Source organism: Salmo trutta, chromosome 16 (assembly GCF_901001165.1).
Source record: "Salmo trutta chromosome 16, fSalTru1.1, whole genome shotgun sequence".
Classification (NCBI taxonomy): Eukaryota; Metazoa; Chordata; class Actinopteri; order Salmoniformes; family Salmonidae; genus Salmo; species Salmo trutta.
In genome coordinates, this window is record NC_042972.1 from 14,475,062 (window position 1) to 14,495,187 (window position 20,126).

General features: G+C 40.4%; 1 protein-coding gene across 2 annotated transcripts in view; it reads left to right on the forward strand.

Moving 5' to 3' along the window:
- The window catches only part of LOC115150143 (copine-9), a 138,597-nt gene that overhangs the window by 46,876 nt on the left and 71,595 nt on the right, over window positions 1–20,126 (forward strand). For both annotated transcript variants that reach the window (XM_029693107.1, XM_029693108.1), the window contains exons 6-8: window positions 11,694–11,733; window positions 11,995–11,997; window positions 15,779–15,855. In XM_029693107.1, the coding sequence (XP_029548967.1) occupies window positions 11,694–11,733; window positions 11,995–11,997; window positions 15,779–15,855 (120 nt within the window). The remainder of the gene's footprint in view (window positions 1–11,693; window positions 11,734–11,994; window positions 11,998–15,778; window positions 15,856–20,126) is intronic.

Here is a 20,126-nt window from a genome sequence, read left to right on the forward strand (position 1 = left end):
GACGGTTGTTGCTAACGTGCGCTAATGTGACTAGAATGACGTAATTAACAGTCAACTTTCCAGGACATAGACATGCCTTATATGGGCAGAAAGCTTACATTCTTGTTACTCACATTAAGTGTGCCCCCCTAATCAGCTAATGTATACTAACGTGGTCTGCTAATATGTGATGGATTGATGGCTCATTAACGGCTAGTACATAAATGCCTGCTTAATGCCTTACATAAGCTATGAAAATGTGTCACCACATTACTTCTACTGTGCACATTCACTGCCCGGTGAAGCAGGAATCGGTTCATTACGGTAGTTAACCACCAGAGAAAATGTTATGCTGAGTTTCCACCTAAGGCTTACGGTGGTGTTTTACCCAAATGGCTCAGACTTGACTTGTTTCCAACTCCATGGACCGGCGACGGTGTCTCACTGGGCCATGGCCTCGACGGACTGGCTCTGACTTGGTGCCAACATTAACATAAACGTTGTTCCTTCCTGTATTATACTGATGATTAAATGTTTATTCTATTCTACTGAGCCATTATCTTGTATTATTTCTTATTGTTGTTGCGTTCTCCAGAAGGAACCTGCAAGTAAGCATTTCATTGGACGGTGTATACCATGTGTATCCCGTACATACTTGAAACATGGCAATACACTGGTGTGGGGTAAGTCTTAGGTGGAAATTCGGCATTTATAATGATGTTTATGGCAATGCAGTAGAGGAATGTCATCGACGTGCGGAAATGGCACCTCAGAGACTAATGACTCGGCATGTTCGGTGACACGGCGGAGAATCTCAATTATCGCGCCGCAGTTCGTGACCTTATGGCGCTCCTCAATCAATAGCATGATGATGAATAGCATGATGATAGCTGTTACAGCATTGGGCCAGTAACCGAAAGGTCGTTCTTTCGAATCCTGAGCCGACAAGGTGAAAAATCTGTCATGGTGCCCTTGAGCAAGGTACTTGACCCAAAATGCTGCAAGATTAATAATTGCAGACCCTGGACTGTGTACAGGTTATACAGGCTATACAGATTAAAACAGACTATACAGATTATACAGACTATACAGATTAAACAGGTTATACAGATTAAACAGACTATACAGATTAAACAGGCTATACAGACTATACAGGTCATACAGACTATACAGGCTATACAGATTATACAGACTATACAGATTAAACAGGCTATACAGACTATACCGATTAAACAGACTATACAGATTAAACAGGCTATACAGGCTATACAGATTATACAGACTATAAAGATTAAACAGACTATATACAGATTAAACAGACTATACAGATTAAACAGACTATACAGACTATACAGATTAAACAGACTATACAGATTAAATAGGCTATACAGACTATACAGTTTATACAGACTATACAGGCTATACAGATTATACAGACTATACAGATTAAACAGGCTATACAGATTAAACAGGCTATACAGATTAAACAGGCTATACAGATTAAACAGGCTATACAGACTATACAGGTTATACAGACTATACAGGTTATACAGACTATACAGGTTATACAGACTATACAGGTTATACAGACTATACAGACTATACAGGTTATACAGACTATACAGGTTATACAGACTATACAGGTTATACAGGCTATACAGGTTATACAGGCTATACAGGTTATACAGACTATACAGACTATACAGGTTATACAGGTTATACAGACTATACAGGTTATACAGGCTATACAGGTTATACAGACTATACAGGTTATACAGACTACAGACTATACAGGTTATACAGACTATACAGACTATACAGGTTATACAGACTATACAGGTTATACAGACTATACAGGTTATACAGATTATACAGGCTATACAGGTTATACAGGTTGTACAGGCTATACAGGCTATACAGGCTATACAGATTAAACAGATTATACAGATTATACAGGCTATACAGACTATACAGATTAAACAGGTTATACAGGCTATACAGACTATACAGATTAAACAGGTTATACAGATTAAACAGATTATACAGGCTATACAGATTAAACAGATTATTCAGATTAAACAGGTTATACAGGCTATACAGGTTATACAGATTAAACAGATTATACAGGCTATACAGATTATTCAGATTAAACAGGTTATACAGACTATACACACTATACAGGTTATACAGACTATACAGGTTATACAGGTTATACAGACTATACAGGTTATACAGATTATACAGGCTATACAGGTTGTACAGGCTATACAGATTAAACAGATTATACAGATTATACAGGCTATACAGACTATACAGATTAAACAGGTTATACAGGCTATACAGGCTATACAGACTATACAGATTAAACAGGTTATACAGATTAAACAGATTATACAGGCTATACAGATTATTCAGATTAAACAGGCTATACAAGTTATACAGGTTATACAGATTAAAACAGGCTATACAGGTTATACAGACTATACAGATTAAACAGGTTATAGAGATTACACAGGTTATACAGGTTATACAGGCTATACAGACTATACAGATTTAACAGATTATACAGATTAAACAGGTTATACAGGCTATACAGGTTATACAGGCTATACAGGTTATACAGGCTATACAGGTTAAACAGGCTATACAGGTTAAACAGGCTATACAGGTTATACAGACTATACAGGTTATACAGACTATACAGGTTATACATGTTATACAGGCTATACAGGTTATACAGGCTATACAGGCTATACAGATTAAAACAGGCTATACAGATTATGCAGGCTATACATATTATACAGATTATACAGGCTATACAGGCTATTGACAGCCATTCTCAACCCTGTGTAACGAAACGTTGATCGATATCCACTTTTTGTTTGTCGGAATCACACCTGTCATCCTTGTGACATAAGTAAGTGAGGTCATAGGAGGTATATGGAAATAAACTGGGTGCCTATTGCATTTCCAGGATTGTCCAGATATGGATCTTCAAGGCCCCAGGGGATTGCTGCCGCTGTCGTCTCCCTGATTTGAGGTCCCGAGAGGTGGCTCCAATAAAAGGGAGAGCCCCTGTTATGGCTGGATGAATAATTTAACCACCCCCTTCCCTCTAGAGATTATTTTTAGAATCCTGAATCACAATAGATAGGGAAGGTAGGAAGTGCCATGGAGGCACTGTAAGGTCTTAGAAATAGGGATATAGGAAGGGATAGGGATAAAGATAGTGTCTAAGGATAGGGCTTAGAGATAGGGCTAGAGATAGGGCTTCACGATAGGCATAGAGATAGGGCTTCACGATAGGGATGGGGATAGAGATGGGGCTTAAAAATGGGGATGGAGATTGGGGATAAAGATAGGGCTGAAAGATGAGGATAGGGATGGGGTTTAAAGATAGGGCTTAGAGATAGGGATGGAGATGGGGCTTAAATATAGGGATAGAGAGGGGATAGAGATAGGGATTAAATATAGGGATAGAGAGGGGATAGATATACAAGAGATATAAAACACTGTGCATGATGCTCAGTTGTATCCTGTAGATATTTAAAGGTAGGCATTGGGTAATGGTCTTTATTTGCCGTACTTTTCCTCAATTATGAGGATCCTATCCTCAGGTCAATTAGCTTGCCTTCTGAGAAGTAGCTGAGTTCTTTTCTAAAGAGAACTTGACTACTCGTCAAGTCGTGAGCACAAAGAAGTAAATGCACGTCATTCGTTTCTCCTAGATCTAATGAATTGTCAAACGTGAAGGAGAGTTCACATTTTCTTCCATTTAGATAATAAGGAATAGGCTAACATGACTGTCTGAAGAACAAGCAGCAGAGGATGGAAAACAAGACAGAACATTAAAGAACTTGGGTTCTGCTGGAGTTTTTAAGAAGGTCAAGTCAGAGTGATGTTGGTGTGATTATTTTACACCTTGCTGAGAGAGAGTTGGAAGTAACACTGTCCTTGGAAGGGTGTTATAGTTTGTTTTTGAACCTGTAGTTTTTGTGCTGTTATAGTAGATACAGTAGCTTATAAAGGCCAAACCGAAATGTGACTTCTGCTCTATCCCAACCCCTCTGAAAGACACACATACAGGTTGGAGATGGGGGCCTGCCACACTGGGCTCCCATGGAGACGTTGTTGTGGGGGGTTAAGTGCCTTGCTCAAGGGGCACAACGGCAGGCAATAGCATCTCTGGTTCGCCAGCTCACTTCCCCACAGATTTTTCCCATCAGACCCGGGATTGGAACTGGTAACCCTCCGGCTCGCCTCCCTAACCGCTAGGCTACCTGTAATGTAATTAAGCAGGCACAGAGCAAACCCTACCACTGGCCCCTGGCCGCTATCAATTATTTATGGATTCCCTATCAGCCCAGGTAAGCCTGTGCGTTGATCCTTGACTGTAATTAAGGTTTTTGGAAATTCTACAATAATGTTTCCTTCTCGTTAGGATTCGATTTGTATCAACGTGGTAATTTGTGTTAATTCACGCCCCACCTTCCAGGATATCACAATGTGTTTAATGCCGGTCCTTTGTCTCGATTACAAAGAGCTGCCCTGAGGTCCTCTGTCGCCTGCCATGTAAATGAGGCTATCCGATTTTTGGGTCGGGTTTATCACTCCTCGCACTGCTAAATCTAATTTTGCTCAGCGCTTCCAGGCTTATCCTACTGTGCTGTAATTTCATTTGATACCACCCAGGCCTGGCTCAGCACTCAATTTTACATCGCCAGAGATGGGATTTGTACTGAGTGAGTGAGGGGGAATTCCAATTGAAAGTGAGGGATTGAGGAAAAACAGAAATGGAAGACTCATTGTAGAGGGAGAGTAGGGAGGCAGGTAGGCTAATAGAAGTAAGAAAGGTTCTGGAGTTTAGAGATACTTTAGGAGGCTTAGTGTTTGAGAGCGGGGAGTTCTGCTTTCTGCCACTTCGCTAGATTCTGATAACGTGGTTGCTATAGCTTTCTCAGTCTTCAGGAGAGCCTCTCTACTTTTCATCACGATACACATTAGCCCCTAGCTTTCAGTTTTATCACTAAAAACTCTTATTTTCCTCTGCTGCTCTGAAACACGGTGAAATCATATGGAAGCAGATTTATGCCAAAACAAAGAGAGGCTGTTAATGAAAGAACTGAAGGCACAGCTTCTTCTGAAAAGACACCACTTCATTTGTGATGAATTGGTGGAAATGAAGGCCTGTGCCTATGTTGGATCCTCATTTACAAATGAACTCGTCTGCATGTGAAGCTTGAACAACTGAGCAGCTTTTTTTAAAGCTCTTTCCTAAGTGTTTATTGCATTTCTTAGTTTTGTCCTAGATTTCCAAATCAGAGTTTTCCAGATGCTGGAGCAGTGAGCTAGGCTGTCTGTCTGTCTGTCACACCTTTGTCAGTTCTGTCATGGTGCTCTAGTGCTGCGGCCTCTCTCCTGGCCATGCAGAACCCTCACCTGTCCATCACAGAGCTGGAAAGGAGAGGAGAAATAATAACAGAGGATAAGTAGAAAGAAAAGAGAGGAAAAGACAAGAGTTGGAGGAATAGTTTCAATGTATTCAAAATACAAACATTATGTAAGAAGAACTTGAACATTTTTCTTTGAAGATGTTATAAACGGAAGGTTCATAAAGTGTGATAAATTCCTTTTAGAAGGTATCTTACATTCTCGTAGGGCCAAGCCAGACTGTTAAAACTACCTACAACCTAAAGGGTTCTCCTACAGGGACAGCAGAAGAACCCTTATATTTTTTTTAAGAGTGAAGGCATTCATTGTAGCCTTAATACATCTTTCTCAGTTTGCATTTGACAATGTCATTTCGAAAGACTCATTTTGACAGCTCAATCTTTCTCACCATCTTACATTACCTATATCAAATCAAAATCTAATTGTATTTGTCGCATACACGTGTTTAGCAGATGTTATTGCATGTGTAGCGAAGTTCTGATATTCTCCCTGGATCTAGTGGGTCCGTATGGCTTCGCAATAACGTACTAGCACTACAATTGGCTCTCTGTACCTGAATCCCATGCAAGGGCCTTGTCAGTCACTCAGGTTCTACACAGCAGCTACAGTGGGAAGTATGTGAACCCTTTAGAATTACCTGGATTTCTGCATAAATTGGTCATAACATTTGATCTGATCTTCATCTAAGTCACAACAATAGACAAACACAGTCTGCTTAAACTAATAATACACCAACAATTAAACAATTATAATTTTTCATATCTATTGAACACACCGTGTAAACATTCATAGTGCAGGTTGGAAAAGTATGTGAACCCTTGGATTTCATAACAGATTGACCCTCCTTTGGCAGCAATAACCTCAACCAAATGTTTTCTGTAGTTTCGGATCAGACCTACACAACGGTCAAGAGGAATTTCGGACCATTCCTCTTTACAAAACGGTTTCAGTTCCACAATATTCTTGGGATGTCTGGTGTGAACCACTCTCGAGGTCATGCCACAGCATCTCAATCAGGTTGAGGTCAGGACTGACTGGGCCACTCCAGAAGGCGTATTTTCTTCTGTTGAAGCCATTCTGTTATTGATTTACTTCTGTCTTTTGGGTTGTTGTCCTGTTGAATCTCCTAACTTCTGTTGTGCTTCATTTGGCGGACAGATAGCCTTACATTCTCCTGCAAAATGTCTTGATAAACTTGAGAATTCATTTTTCCGTCGATGACAGAAAGCTGTCCAGGCCCTGAGGCAGCAAAGCAGTGTCACATGGAGCGGAACAGGTGAACCCAAGAGCAGACTCAGACGAGGAGCCTGGGATGAGGTAACCAAGGTATTTATTGAAACACAGGGGGAAGATGGGGTGCAGGCCAGGGGAAGCTCGGGCAGGTTGCAGGAAGCTAGGTATGGAGGCTGAGACTGGAGCGAGGGGAGTTGGGACAGGGTAAGCAGGACCGGAGAGGAATCCAAAGATGCAGTGGAGTGGGGGGTCCAGGACAGAGTAGCAGGATGACAAGACATGGGACAGGAGACAGGGACCAGAGTCAGAGCGGGCAGAACCGTAGCGGAGAGGAAAACAGCATCAGGCAAGAGAGAAAAAAAATGCAGACTGACTGAGCAGAGGTTACGATCTGGCAGCGTGGAAGTGGCAGGGCTGAGTATTTGTCGAGGTCTTGATTATGGAACAGGTTGCAGCTGGTGGAGATCTGCTCTGCCTCCCACACACACACACGGACGGACGGACGGAGCATTGGGGGAGTGGCGGCAGGTTAGGGAGACACAGGACCATGATGCTCCCTCCACCATACTTTACAGTTGGGATGAGGTTTTTATGTTGGTGTGCTGTGCCTTTTTTTCTCCACACATAGCGTTGTGTGTTCCTTCCAAACAACACAACTTTAGTTTCATCTGTCCACAGAATATTTTGCCAGTAGCGCTGTGGAACATCCAGGTGCTCTTTTGCAAACTTTAGACGTGCAGCAATGGTTTTTTTGGACAGCAGTGGCTTCTTCCATGGTGTACTCTCATGAACACCATTCTTGTTTAGTGTTTTACGTATTGTAGACTCGTCTCCAGAGATTTCTGTAAGTCTTTAGCTGACACTCTAGGATTCTTTTTAACCTCATTGACTACAATTAGCTTTTTAGTGAAGTCATTAGCCTAGGGGTTCACATACTTTTTCCAACCTACACTGTGAATGTTTAAATGATGTATTCAATATAGACAAGAAAAATACAATAACTTGTGTGTTATTAGTTTAAACACACTGTATTTATCTATTATTGTGACTTAGACGAAGATCAGATAAAAATATATGCAGAAATCCAGGTAATTTAAAAAGGGTTCACATACTTTTTCTTGCAACTGTATTTCTCCTGGGAAACAAATTCAATACGGATGTATGTCTTGGAACGTCCAGGTAACGGGCTACTTACCAACGCTGTGTACATCTTCAATAAAGTCAACTATCCAACTGCCTGTCAACTATCCAACTTAACTATCTTTAAAATGTCTATAGTATTTCCTTTTGACTATACCGTGGAGTCCTGGAGGAGCTCATCTTGTTAATTAGTCAAGTCAAGCACTTGACCCCTCGACCCTATTGAAAATCTCCTTCATAATCTATTCAAAGGACCCAGATGATGGCAAGGTTGCTGTTTCTCTTTAGCACGAGGCAGTGCATCGTCCTCCACTGTTTGACTTCAGAAACGAGTGGGTGCAAAGGGAGAGAGAGAGGAAGAGAGATTCCAGACAGAGAAGAAAAAGGCATTATATTCTTGTGTAATGTGCAGTAATTTGTGTAAATCACTTTAGCAGCAAGTGGATTTCCTTTGTCAAACAAAAGGCTTTTTATAAGAACTCATTATGTTGGCACTTAAGAGAGCACCGTGAGGATGACGAGGTAGCCTTGAGGTAAAAAGTGCCACGTTTTTCCCCCCTGGTGGGTGGGAGGGGGGTGATTGGGTCTTCAATTCATACAGTCGGTCCTATTTTGGAATTCATTACCATTCGATCTGACATCCATTTGTCTTTGTCATTCTTGACTCTTCCTTCGTATCTACCCACACGCTGCTTATTAATTTATTAAACATGATGTTTACCTGTCCTCTGTGGGTAATGTATTGTTTCATCTTCACGCACAGCTGTAAAGTCAGGATTTGATTACAATTGAGTTTAGGCTACCTGTACTATATGAGGAAGTACATTAATGTATGTTTATGGTTTAACGTACAGTCATGATTTTACCAGGTGTTTACTTTAATTTTAGATTTATTTTTATTTAACCTATATTTAACTAGGCAGCTCAGTTAAGAACAAATTCTTATTTACAATGACGTCCTACCAAAAATACAAAAGGCCTCCTGTGGGGACTGGGATTAAAAATACTAAATATAGGACAAAACACACATCACGACAAGAGACACCACAACACTACATAAAGCAAGACCTAAGATGACAACACAGCATGGCAGCAGCACAACATGGCAGGAACACAATATGGCAGCAGCACAACATGGTAGCGGCACAAAACATGGTACAAACATTATTGGGCATAGACAACAGCACAAAGGGCAAGAAGGTAGAGACAACAATACATCATGCAAAGCAGCCACAACTGTCAGTAAGAGTGTCCATGATTAAGTCTTTGAATGAAGAGATTGAGATAAAACTGTCCAATTTGAGTGTTTGTTGCAGCTCGTTCCAGTCTCTAGCTGCAGCGAACTGAAAAGAGGAGCGACCCAGGGATGTGCGTGCTTTTGGGACCTTTAATAGAATGTGACTGGCAGAACGGGTGTTGTATGTGGAGGATGAGGGCTGCAGTAGATATCTCAGATGGGGGGAGTGAGGCCTAAGAGGGTTTTATAAATAAGCATTAACCAGTGGGTCTTGTGACGGGTATACAGAGATGACCAGTTTACAGAGGAGTATAGAGTGCAGTGATGTGTCCTATAAGGAGCATTGGTGGCAAATCTGATGGCCGAATGGTAAAGAACATCTAGCCGCTCGAGAGCACCCTTACCTGCCGATCTATAAATTACGTCTCCGTAATCCAGCATAGGTAGGATGGTCATCTGAATCAGGTGGGTTGAAAGAGGAGCAATTACAATAGAGGAAACCAAGTCTAGATTTAACTTTAGCCTGCAGAGGTGACTACCTCAAGCTCTAAACCCTCAGAGGTAGTAATCACACCTGTGGGGAGAGGGGCATAAAGTTATAAAGGTACATATTATATATGGTAACAAGTTATTACTTAATCAATGCTTGATAAATAGTTTTGGGTTAATTCCAGATGTACTGAAACAAGTACCGTAAATTCCGGACTATAAGCCACAACATTTTTCCCAGGCTTTGAACCTCGCGGCTTAAACAATGACGCGGCTAATATATGGATTTTTCCCGCTTTCAAATCTTTTTTCTTCAAATAAACACATTCTGTGACGTGCTCAGTTTTTTGGCGGCATGAAGCTTTCATTAGACCAATGAAATTGCCGAACGGGTTAAGGTCAAACAACGTTTTTGTTTACTGTTTAGATTAAATCGAGCGCTCTCAAACTTCCCAGCATTCTGATTACAGTAGTCATTTTGTCAATCCATCATGGCAAAGACACGGAGAAATGCATATGATGCAGCTTTCAAGTTGAAGGCGTTTGATCTGGCTGTTGGAAAAGGAAATAGAGCTGCTGCACGGGAGCTTGGTCTTAATGAGTCGATGATAAGACGTTGGAAACAGCAGCGTGAGGAATTGACTCAGTGCAAACAACAACTAAAGCTTACTGCTAATTACTGCTAATTTTACATTTTTGTTAGAAGCCGTGTTTCTTTAAAGCCTATTTATTTTTGTTACAAGTCGTGTTTCGTTAAAGCCTGTGTAAAGTTAATTTGTTTCAATGTACCGGTAGGCACCTGCGGCTTATAGACATGTGCGGCTTATTTATGTTCAAAACAATATATTTTTTTAAATTCAGTGGGTGCGGCTTATATTCAGGTGCGCTTAATAGTCCGGAAATGACGGTAGCTATTGGCGTGACAATAATAATTTTTGTGTCAACCTAACAACTGAGAGCACGTTGTTTTCTAGTAAAAACCAGGTGATTTGTGTTAAAGTTTACATTTAGATTTTTGTCATTTGCACACACTCTTATCCAAATTGACTTACAGTTAGTTCATTCATTTTAAGATGGCTACAATAGGTGAGACAACCACACGGTCAAAGTCAGTATATAGCTACTTTAATGGGAAACAATCAGCGAAGTCAATGCTAGTAAGAAAAGACACGTGTGAGGGTTAGTTCATGAAAAGCAAGGGTGTTTGTTTCTGATTTTATTTAAATGAAATGAATAACAATTTAGGCTACTATTACAGTGTCCATATAAGGACAGTCTCCGAGTCAGAAGGAGTTGGTGTCAGTGTCACTTAGACAAACCATAATTCCTGATGAGACTGAAAGTAACTCTTATTGACACTGACATTAGCTCCTGATAAGGCTGAGTGACAGTGACGCCAAATCCTTGGGACTTTGAAAGAAGGGTGAGAGACAGATGGATTCAGAGAGACAGTGAATGTAGTCTTTGTTTCAGGGTAGTTTATCACTGTCCTAATATAGACACCGTATCATGGCACATGCGTTCCCTAAGGAACATATCAAATGATCTCAAATCAAATGTTATTTGTCACATGCACAGAATACAAAAGGTATAACCATCCTGCTAAATGCTTACATACAAGCTCTTCCTCAACAATGCAGAGTTCAATATCAAATGTACGAAATAGAAATCCAAAATAGGATCTTTAAAAAAAACACAGAAACAACACTTGTTCAGATAGGCAAGAGCATTAAAGGTGCAATCAGCAGTTGGAACAATAAAGCATTTTCCCCACAACTATTTTGGTAAAATGGGGCTGGAGAAATGGAATCGCTCTCAAATTCATAGACAGAGATATGGATGCAAGGACTGACCATCCATGATATCAAAATAATAGTTTTGAGGCAATAGTGTTTGAGTGTATACATCTACTTTTATTACAAACATTGGAGTAAAACAACCTTATATTTTGTGTTCTGATGGGGTACAACAGTTGAGCTAACTATAAATAAGAACTGAGGCATTTCTAAGTTATATTCTTCAAGAATAAATGCTTACATATTATTCATTTAAGACAAAACATTGCTGTAGAAACTGCAGATTGCCCCTTTTTAAAGTAACTTGGATTTTTTTTGTAGATTCAACCCATCACCAAGTGCTGATGTATTGTTCCTTTTTCTGACAGGTACAATGTGGACACCAGAAGTTCAAACATTTCAAAACATGTAAGTACACTGGTGATATCATGCTATTAATATAAGCCGAATATCTTGCATATTTTCATGTCACTTAGTTATGTTTACTTAATGAACTGTCAAGGGAAAATACTTCCCTACTAAAGCTGTTACATTTGGTTACTTTGATTTGATTACTAAGTGGTATTTTTTTATAAAAAAATAGAATGCTGTTTATTTTTTTGTCTCTGCAGATTTCCAACTAACAGATCTGTTTTTCTCTCTCTATTGCAAACAATTGTGGATGAGTAGAAGGTTAGTCAACAACGTTTCTGTAAACACGGTTTGTCGAATCACAAGGAATAGTGTTTTTGTAATTAGTTATAGTCTTTTAAGGACACATAAATGTGGATCTTCTGAAAAGGTAAGAAACAATCTCGCTGGTTGGTTTTTATGAAAATCTTGCTTTAGGTTGTAGGGTGCTGTCCGTGGTGCTGATAAAGCACAGCAGAGATTTTTTGCCAACCTGTCACTTCTTGAATTTGAACTTTTATGTTTCTTTTGGGATAGCGTGATATAAGCAGAATTCAATATGCAGTGCCTTCAGAAAGTATTCTTGACTTATTCCACATTTTGTTGTTACAGCCTGAATTTAAAATGGATTACATTTAGATTTTTTTGGTCACTGGCCAACTACACACAATACCCCATAATGTCAAAGTGGAATGATATTTTTTGAAATGTTTCCAAATTAATAAAGAATTCTAAGCTAAAATGTCTTGAGTCAATAAGTATTTAACCCCTTTGTTATGACAAGCCTAAATAAGTTCAGGAGTAAAAATGTGCTTAACAAGTCACATAATAAGTTGCATGGACTCACTCTGTGTGTAATAATAGTGTTTAACATGATTTGTAATGTTTTTTTGGTAAATATATAGTAGAGAGGGTAATTCACCTATTGCAAACAGCCTAATGAATGCAGCCGTAGACACAGCTGTCTTACCAAATAAAGCAAACTAAATGCTGAAAGTAGTAGCCTAGTTATTCATGCAAGACAAAAATACTGAGTAGCAGTTTGGCTTAGAATACTGACACAACTGCCAATACGAACGAATGAATGCAAACAGAACAAAACAGCGATACAAAGTAAACAAAATCTAAAGATGATAGTCATGACACAATCTATACTTAGGCTAGTTACATTAACAGTAAACAAATGCAATAAACAAAAGGTAAATGAAGATCCAAAACTTAGCCTACAGCCTACTACAGTGAGATGCAGCCATGCTATCTTGCCATATGAATAGGCCTATAGGCCCGCTTCATTCATGGAAAATCATGCTGCTCATGAGTTCAGCAACATGTTGTGATATGACAAAATACACTTTTCAATACATACAGTTCCATTCACAACCAGGAAAACAAATAGGCTACCAGCAAAACCAGAACATAATGTATCTATTTCTTTGAAGCATAACGATATGTAGCTATACCCGGGGGCGTCATTTGGGTTCTTGCATTGGAATTACAGTGCCTTCATAAAGTATTCACACCCCTTTCTATTCTCCATATTTTGTTGTTACAAAGTGGGATTGAAATGTCATTTTTTGTCAATGATCCACACAAAATACTCTGTCAAAGTGTAAGAAAATGCTAACATTTGTCCAAAAATATATATTTCATTAGATATGTATTCAATTCCCTAAGTCAATACATGTTAGAATCACCTTTAGCAGCGGTTTAAAGCTGTGATTTTTTTTCTGGGTACGTCTCTAAGAGCTTTGCACACCTGTATTGTACAATATTTTCACATTATTCTTAAAGAATTCTTCAAGCTCTGTCAAGTTAGTTGTTGATCATTGTTAGACAGCCGTTTTCTAGTCTTGCCATAGATTTTCAAGCCGATTTAAGTCAATACTGTAACTATGCCATTCAGGAACGTTCAATGCCGTCTTGGTAAGTAACTCCGGTGTATATTCGTCCTTGTGTTTTTGTCTGCTGAAAGGTGAATTTGTCTCCCAGTGTCTGTTGGAAAGCAGACTGAACCAGGTTTTCCTCTTGGATTTTGCCTGTGCTTACCTCTATTCCATTTATTTTTATCATAAAAAACTCGCTAGTCCATGCCGATGACCAGCATACCCATAACATGATGAAGCCACCACCATGCTTGAAAATATGATGAGTGCTACTCTGTGATGTGTTGCGTTGGATTTTCATCTTTTCACTTTGTCAATTAGGTTAGTATAATGGAGTAACTGCAATGTTGTTGATCCATCCTCAGTTTTCTATCACAGCAATTAAATTCTGTAACTGTTTTAAAGTCACCATTGGCCTCATGGTGAAATACCTGAGTGGTTTCCTTCCTCTCCAGCAACTGAGTTAAGAAGGAGGTCTGTGTCTTTGTAGTGACTGGGTGTATTGATACACCATCCAAAGTGTAATTAATAACTTCACCATGCTTAAAGGGATATTCAATATATTTTTTAAATAATTTTTTCCCCATCTACGAATAGGTGCCCTTCTTTGCGAGGCATTGGTAAACCTCCCTGGTTTTTGTGGTTGAATCTGTGTTTGAAATTCTCTGCTCAACTGAGGGACCTTACAGATAATTGTATGTGTGGGGTACAGAGATGAGGTAGTCATTCAAAAATCATGTTTAACACTATTATTGCACACAGCGTGAGTCCATGCAACTTATTATGTGACTTGTTAAACACATTTTTACTCCTGAATTTATTTAGGCTTGTCATAGCAAAGGGTTTGAATACTTATTGACTCAAGACCTTTCAGATTTTTTTTTCAAAAATTTTAGCAATACATTATATTTACTATTAGGGTTAAGTGCCTTGCTCAAAGGGACATCGGCAGATTGTTCACCTAGTCAGCTCGGGAATTCAAACCTGCAACCTTTTGGCTACTGGCCCAACACTCTTAACCGCTAGGTATTGCGTGTAGGCCAGTGACCAAAATTGATCCATTTTAAATTCAGGCTGTAACACAACAAAATGAGGAAAAAGTCAGGGGGTGTGAATACTTTCTGAAGGCACTATATATCTGTAATAACGTAACAATAGGACCAGAGATCACCAATACTGGACATGGAGATTGCTTTACGTTTGGCGTGTGAATATCGGGCCTTAACTATATCTCAGGTTAAATTAAAGTTCCTAAAGAAAAGTTCAAAGATAAGCCACGATGTAGATTATAACTACATTTACATTTGTGTAAATCTGGTACTCCATGGGTAATATGAGCTAGGTGTTAAATCTGGTACTCCATGGGTAATATGAGCTATGTGTTAAATCTGGTACTCCATGGGTAATATGAGCTAGGTGTTAAAACTAGTACTCCATGGGTAATATGAGCTAGGTGTTAAATCTGGTACTCCATGGGTAATATGAGCTAGGTGTTAAATCTGGTACTCCATGGGTAATATGAGCTAGGTGTTAAATCTGGTACTCCATGGGTAATATGAGCTAGGTGTTAAATCTGGTACTCCATGGGTAATATGAGCTAGGTGTTAAATCTGGTACTCCATGGGTAATATGAGCTGGTTGTTAAATCTGGTACTCCATGGGTAATATGAGCTAGGTGTTAAATCTGGTACTCCATGGGTAATATGAGCTAGGTGTTAAATCTGGTACTCCATGGGTAATATGAGCTAGGTGTTAAATCTGGTCCTCCATGGGTAATATGAGCTAGGTGTTAAACCTGGGACTCCATGGGTAATATGAGCTAGGTGTTAAATCTGGTACTCCATGGGTAATATGAGCTAGGTGTAAATCTGGTACTCCATGGGTAATATGAGCTAGGTGTTAAATCTGGTACTCCATGGGTAATATGAGCTGGGTGTTAAATCTGGTACTCCATGGGTAATATGAACTAGGTGTTAAAAACTGGTACTCCATGGGTAATATGAGCTAGGTGTTAAAAACTGGTACTCCATGGATAATATGAGCTAGGTGTTAAAAACTGGTACTGCATGGGTAATATGAGCTTGGTGCTAAAATCTGGTACTCCATGGGTAATATGAGCTTGGTGCTAAAATCTGGTACTCCATGGGTAATATGAGCTAGTTGTTCTCCTCCCGTTACAGGACTTCCTGGGCCAGATGTTCTGCACTCTGGGGGAGATCATTGGGTCCACAGGCAGTCGGCTGGAGAGAACCCTGTCGTAAGTCTACCAATGACTTCTATCAAGTATCTACTGTGTATCTGCTGTGTACAAGCATGCATCACAACACGATCTGTCACTGTACGCCTCTGCATTTGACAGGCCTCCACAATCTCACAATATTCTCGTTGCCTCTTAGATTGGGAAAAACAAGAAGACAATGATTGGTGTGCCTAAGCCCAGAGGCTCCCACTGTACAGCAGGCATGTAACTAGAGATGAATCTAGCGTCAAACTTGGACTGAGAAGGATTGTATTCTACGAGAGCGTGAGGCAGTAACACGTGCTATAGACATAGTTAGGCATCCCTTGTGAAAGCCGAACAACCAGACCTGGGTTCAAATGCTCATTTAAATCTTTCAAATGCTTTGAGCGCTTTCTTAAGACTGTCGGGAGTGTCAGTTGGGATGGGTTTGCACTGTGGCACTTTTTTATTGGTGCCTTGCAACAGGCATAGCAGGGGTATTTCAAATGATTTACAATGGTATTTGAACCCAGGTCAGTGACACGACACTGGCCCTGTGGATGACTCAGCATGGAATTGGGCCCTTTTCAATTAAAGTTGATAACCAACACACTGAGAACTTTGTCCCTCCCTCTCTCTCTCTCTCTCTCTCTCCCGCTCTCACTTTCACTCTCTCCTGCTCTCTCTTCCTCTCATTCTCTTTTCCTCTCATTCTCTTTTCCTCTCATTCGCTCTTCCTCTCATTCTCTCTTCCTCTCTCTCTCTCTTACTCTCTTTTGTTCTCTCTTTTGTTCTCTCTCTTCATCTCTCTTTCGTTCTCTCTCTTTTTCGTTCTCTCTTTCGTTCTCTCTCTTTCGTTCTCTCTCTTTTGTTCTCTCTCTCCCGCTCTCACTTTTGCTCTCTCTCTCTCTCTCTCTGTCTCTCTTGGTTGGTGTGATTAATCCACAGACAACACAACAATGCCATAAAGCACACACTCTGAGAGAAGGGAAACTCTCCTAACAGTGTTGTGAACCATGTAGTTCATTATCAGACCTAGATAAATCATATTTCTATCCTATCACTGTCTGTCCCACTTGGCTCTTCTATCTTGGCCATGTCATTTATCTTCATGTGAGCCTGGTGGGGAATTTCCCAATGCAGGATACTTGTCAATAAGGCTTCGCTGCTCTTGGATGACAGTGTTCTATGTCACCATGTTTAGAGGGAAATAGTAAATAGGCAGGTAGCCTAGCGGTTAAGAACGTAACCAAGGGTGTTGCTGCTTTGAATCCCCGAGCCAACCATGTGAAAAATCTGTTGATGTCGCTCTGGATTAGAGCTTCTGCTAAACTACGTAAATGTAAAAACCCTTTTGACTGCACGGTGCTGACTGAAAGAGTGCTTTGTGTGAGTGTTGTGTGTGTTGTGTGACTTGATGGGCATGTTTCTATGGCAACTGAGAGAGCATAATTTCTCTGTCTGTTTCTATCACCGACATTTCAATGGGGATGAACTGTTTCATCTTCTACATTCTGTTCTCTAAAATGACATTAGAGATGATCTGCTTTCAGATCTCAGGTAAAGAGACAAAAAGAGCCCAGTGGCATTCAAAGGCTGGGGACTATAGGGGATCCCACCACCACTGCCATATACAGTGGTTTGCGAAAGTATTCACCCCCCTTGGTATTTTTCCTATTTTGTTGCCTTACAACCTGGAATTAAAAGTACTTTTTTGGGGGTTTGTATCATTTGATTTACACAACATGCCTACCACTTGAAGATGGAAAATTACAGCTGCAGCAATTACAGCTGCAAGTCTCTTGGGGTATCAATCAATCAATCAAATTTATTTATAAAGTGCTGTACAGAAACCCAGCCTAAAACCCCAAACAGCAAGTAATGCAGGTGTTGAAGCACGGTGGCTAGGAAAAACTCCCTAGAAAGTCCAGAACCTAGGAAGAAACCTAGAGAGGAACCAGGCTATGAGGGGTGGCCAGTCCTCTTCTGGCTGTGCCGGGTGGAGATTATAACAGAACATGGCTAAGATGTTCAAATGTTCATAGATGACCAGCAGGGTCAAATAATAATAATCACAGTGGTTGTAGAGGGTGCAACAGGTCAGCACCTCAGGAGTAAATGTCATTTGGCTTTTCATAGCCGATCATTCAGACTATCTCTACCGCTCCTGCCGTCCCAGCAGGTCTGGGACAGGTAGCACGTCCGGTGAACAGATCAGGGTTCCATAGCCGCAGGCATAACATTTGAAACGTGTTGTTTATAGCTGTAGCCTGTAATCCTATTTTCCCTAACCTTAAACTCAAACCCCTAACCCTAGCAACTAAACCTAACCACTAACCCCTAATCCTAATTCTAACCCTCATTCCAACCATAACCTTAAACCTAACCCCTAAGCCTAAAATAGCCTTTTTCCTTGTGGGGACCGGCGAAATCTCCCCACTTGTCAGAATTGTCCTTGTTTTACTATCCTTGTGCGGACTTCTGGTCTCCACAAGGATAGTAAACACACACACACACACACACCATCTTCCAGTCTCTATTTAAATTATTTAACAGGCCTCTGACCTACATAAAAGCAGACGGCTGGAAATGGAATCAATTTATTTCAACTCATTCTGGTTTTTAATGACATGACACCCTAATGAAGAGAGGCTTCCCTCTTGCTACACCTCCCTACTCTGCCTTGTATGCACACACACACACACACACACACACACACGTTTGTTTTACTGTCCTTGTGAGGACCAAACAATTCATTCCCATTCAAAATCCCATTTTCCTTAACCTAAACTTAACCTTAACCTTAGCCCCTAACCCTAAACTTAACCCATAACCCTAGTTCTAACCCTAAACCTAACCCCAAAGCCTAAAATAGCTTTTTTCCTAGTGAGGACTGGCGAAATGTCCCCACTTGTCCGAATTTTCCTTGTTTCACATTCTCACAAGGATAGTAAACACACACACACACACACACACACACACACACACACACACACACACACACACACACACACACACACACACACACACACACAAGCAAACCATCTTCCGGTGTCCATTTTCATTATTTAGCAGATAGCTGCCTCTGACCTACATAAAAGCAGATGGCTGGAAATTGAATACATTTTTTTCCCATCCTTAATCTATTTCCACCTATTCTGGTTTTTAATGACAGCCTATAGAAGAAAGGCTTACCTCTCGCTACATCTTCCCACTCTGCCTTCCACATTAGACATTTAAATAGGTTTGAATATTATAAAAAGGCATCAAGGTTGTATTTGTAGTTGCTCTGTACACTGGAGTCTGTCTGAAGTTGCCTCCTCCTCTCCCAGATTTGATGTAAAGACTCAGGGAAGAGGGAATTTTCAAGCCCCTCTGCTGTACAGTCATTTACTTCCCATTGGGAATCTGGGGTAACATTGGGGAGTTCTATTAACTGACAACAAAAGGCAAGGCTGCACGCTCCATAAAACCACGACCGTCAAACACAAGCTTATGCCAGTGCCTTGCCAGCTCCCCCCGGCACCAAAGTCCATTATCAAAACCTTCACAGTCGCATCTGAACTTCATTTAAAATGAAAGTTAATTTGAAGAAATATCCCGCACGCGCTCTCTCTCTCTCTCTCTCTCTCTCTCTCTCTCTCTCTCTCTCTCTCTCTCTCTCTCTCTCTCTCTCTCTCTCTCTCTCTCTCTCTCTCTCTCTCTCATATACACACACACCCTTTATTAACTTTGTGCTTAATTAGCAATAAAGAGCCTTGCCTCAGATGTACATCTCTTCTATTGGCAGTCCATCTGATGAAATATTTAAAAGCTATATGCAGAGCGACGCTCAATGTCCCTCTGTGGACTCCCACCCAGCTTTCGTTCCACTCAGTACAGTACAGAAAACTGGCATGGCCTCAGAGCTTTGATCAATCCAATACTCACCAACCCACCAGTTAACAGACCCCACGTTTGGTCTCTCTCTCTGCTCGCTCGCTCCATGGCCCCTTATTGTAAGTCTATGGCTTATGATGGCCCACCCTCCCCACGTTCAACATCAACTCTTTGTTTCAACGGGATTCTGATAAACTAATTTCAGTTTGTGTGAGTCTTGATTCTAATCTAAATACAAAAAAATGAAATTTCAAAGCATGAAATGTGAGCCTTTGAAGAATCGGGTGAGTTTTTTGGCATTGCGACAGGTTGGGGGGTTTTGATCTGACAGGCAGCGTCTCTGCAACGTCTGTCTGTAGGCTATATGCTGATACTCTGAGTTTGTATTTATCTCCAGACCTGGGTTCAAATACTATTTGAAATTTCTC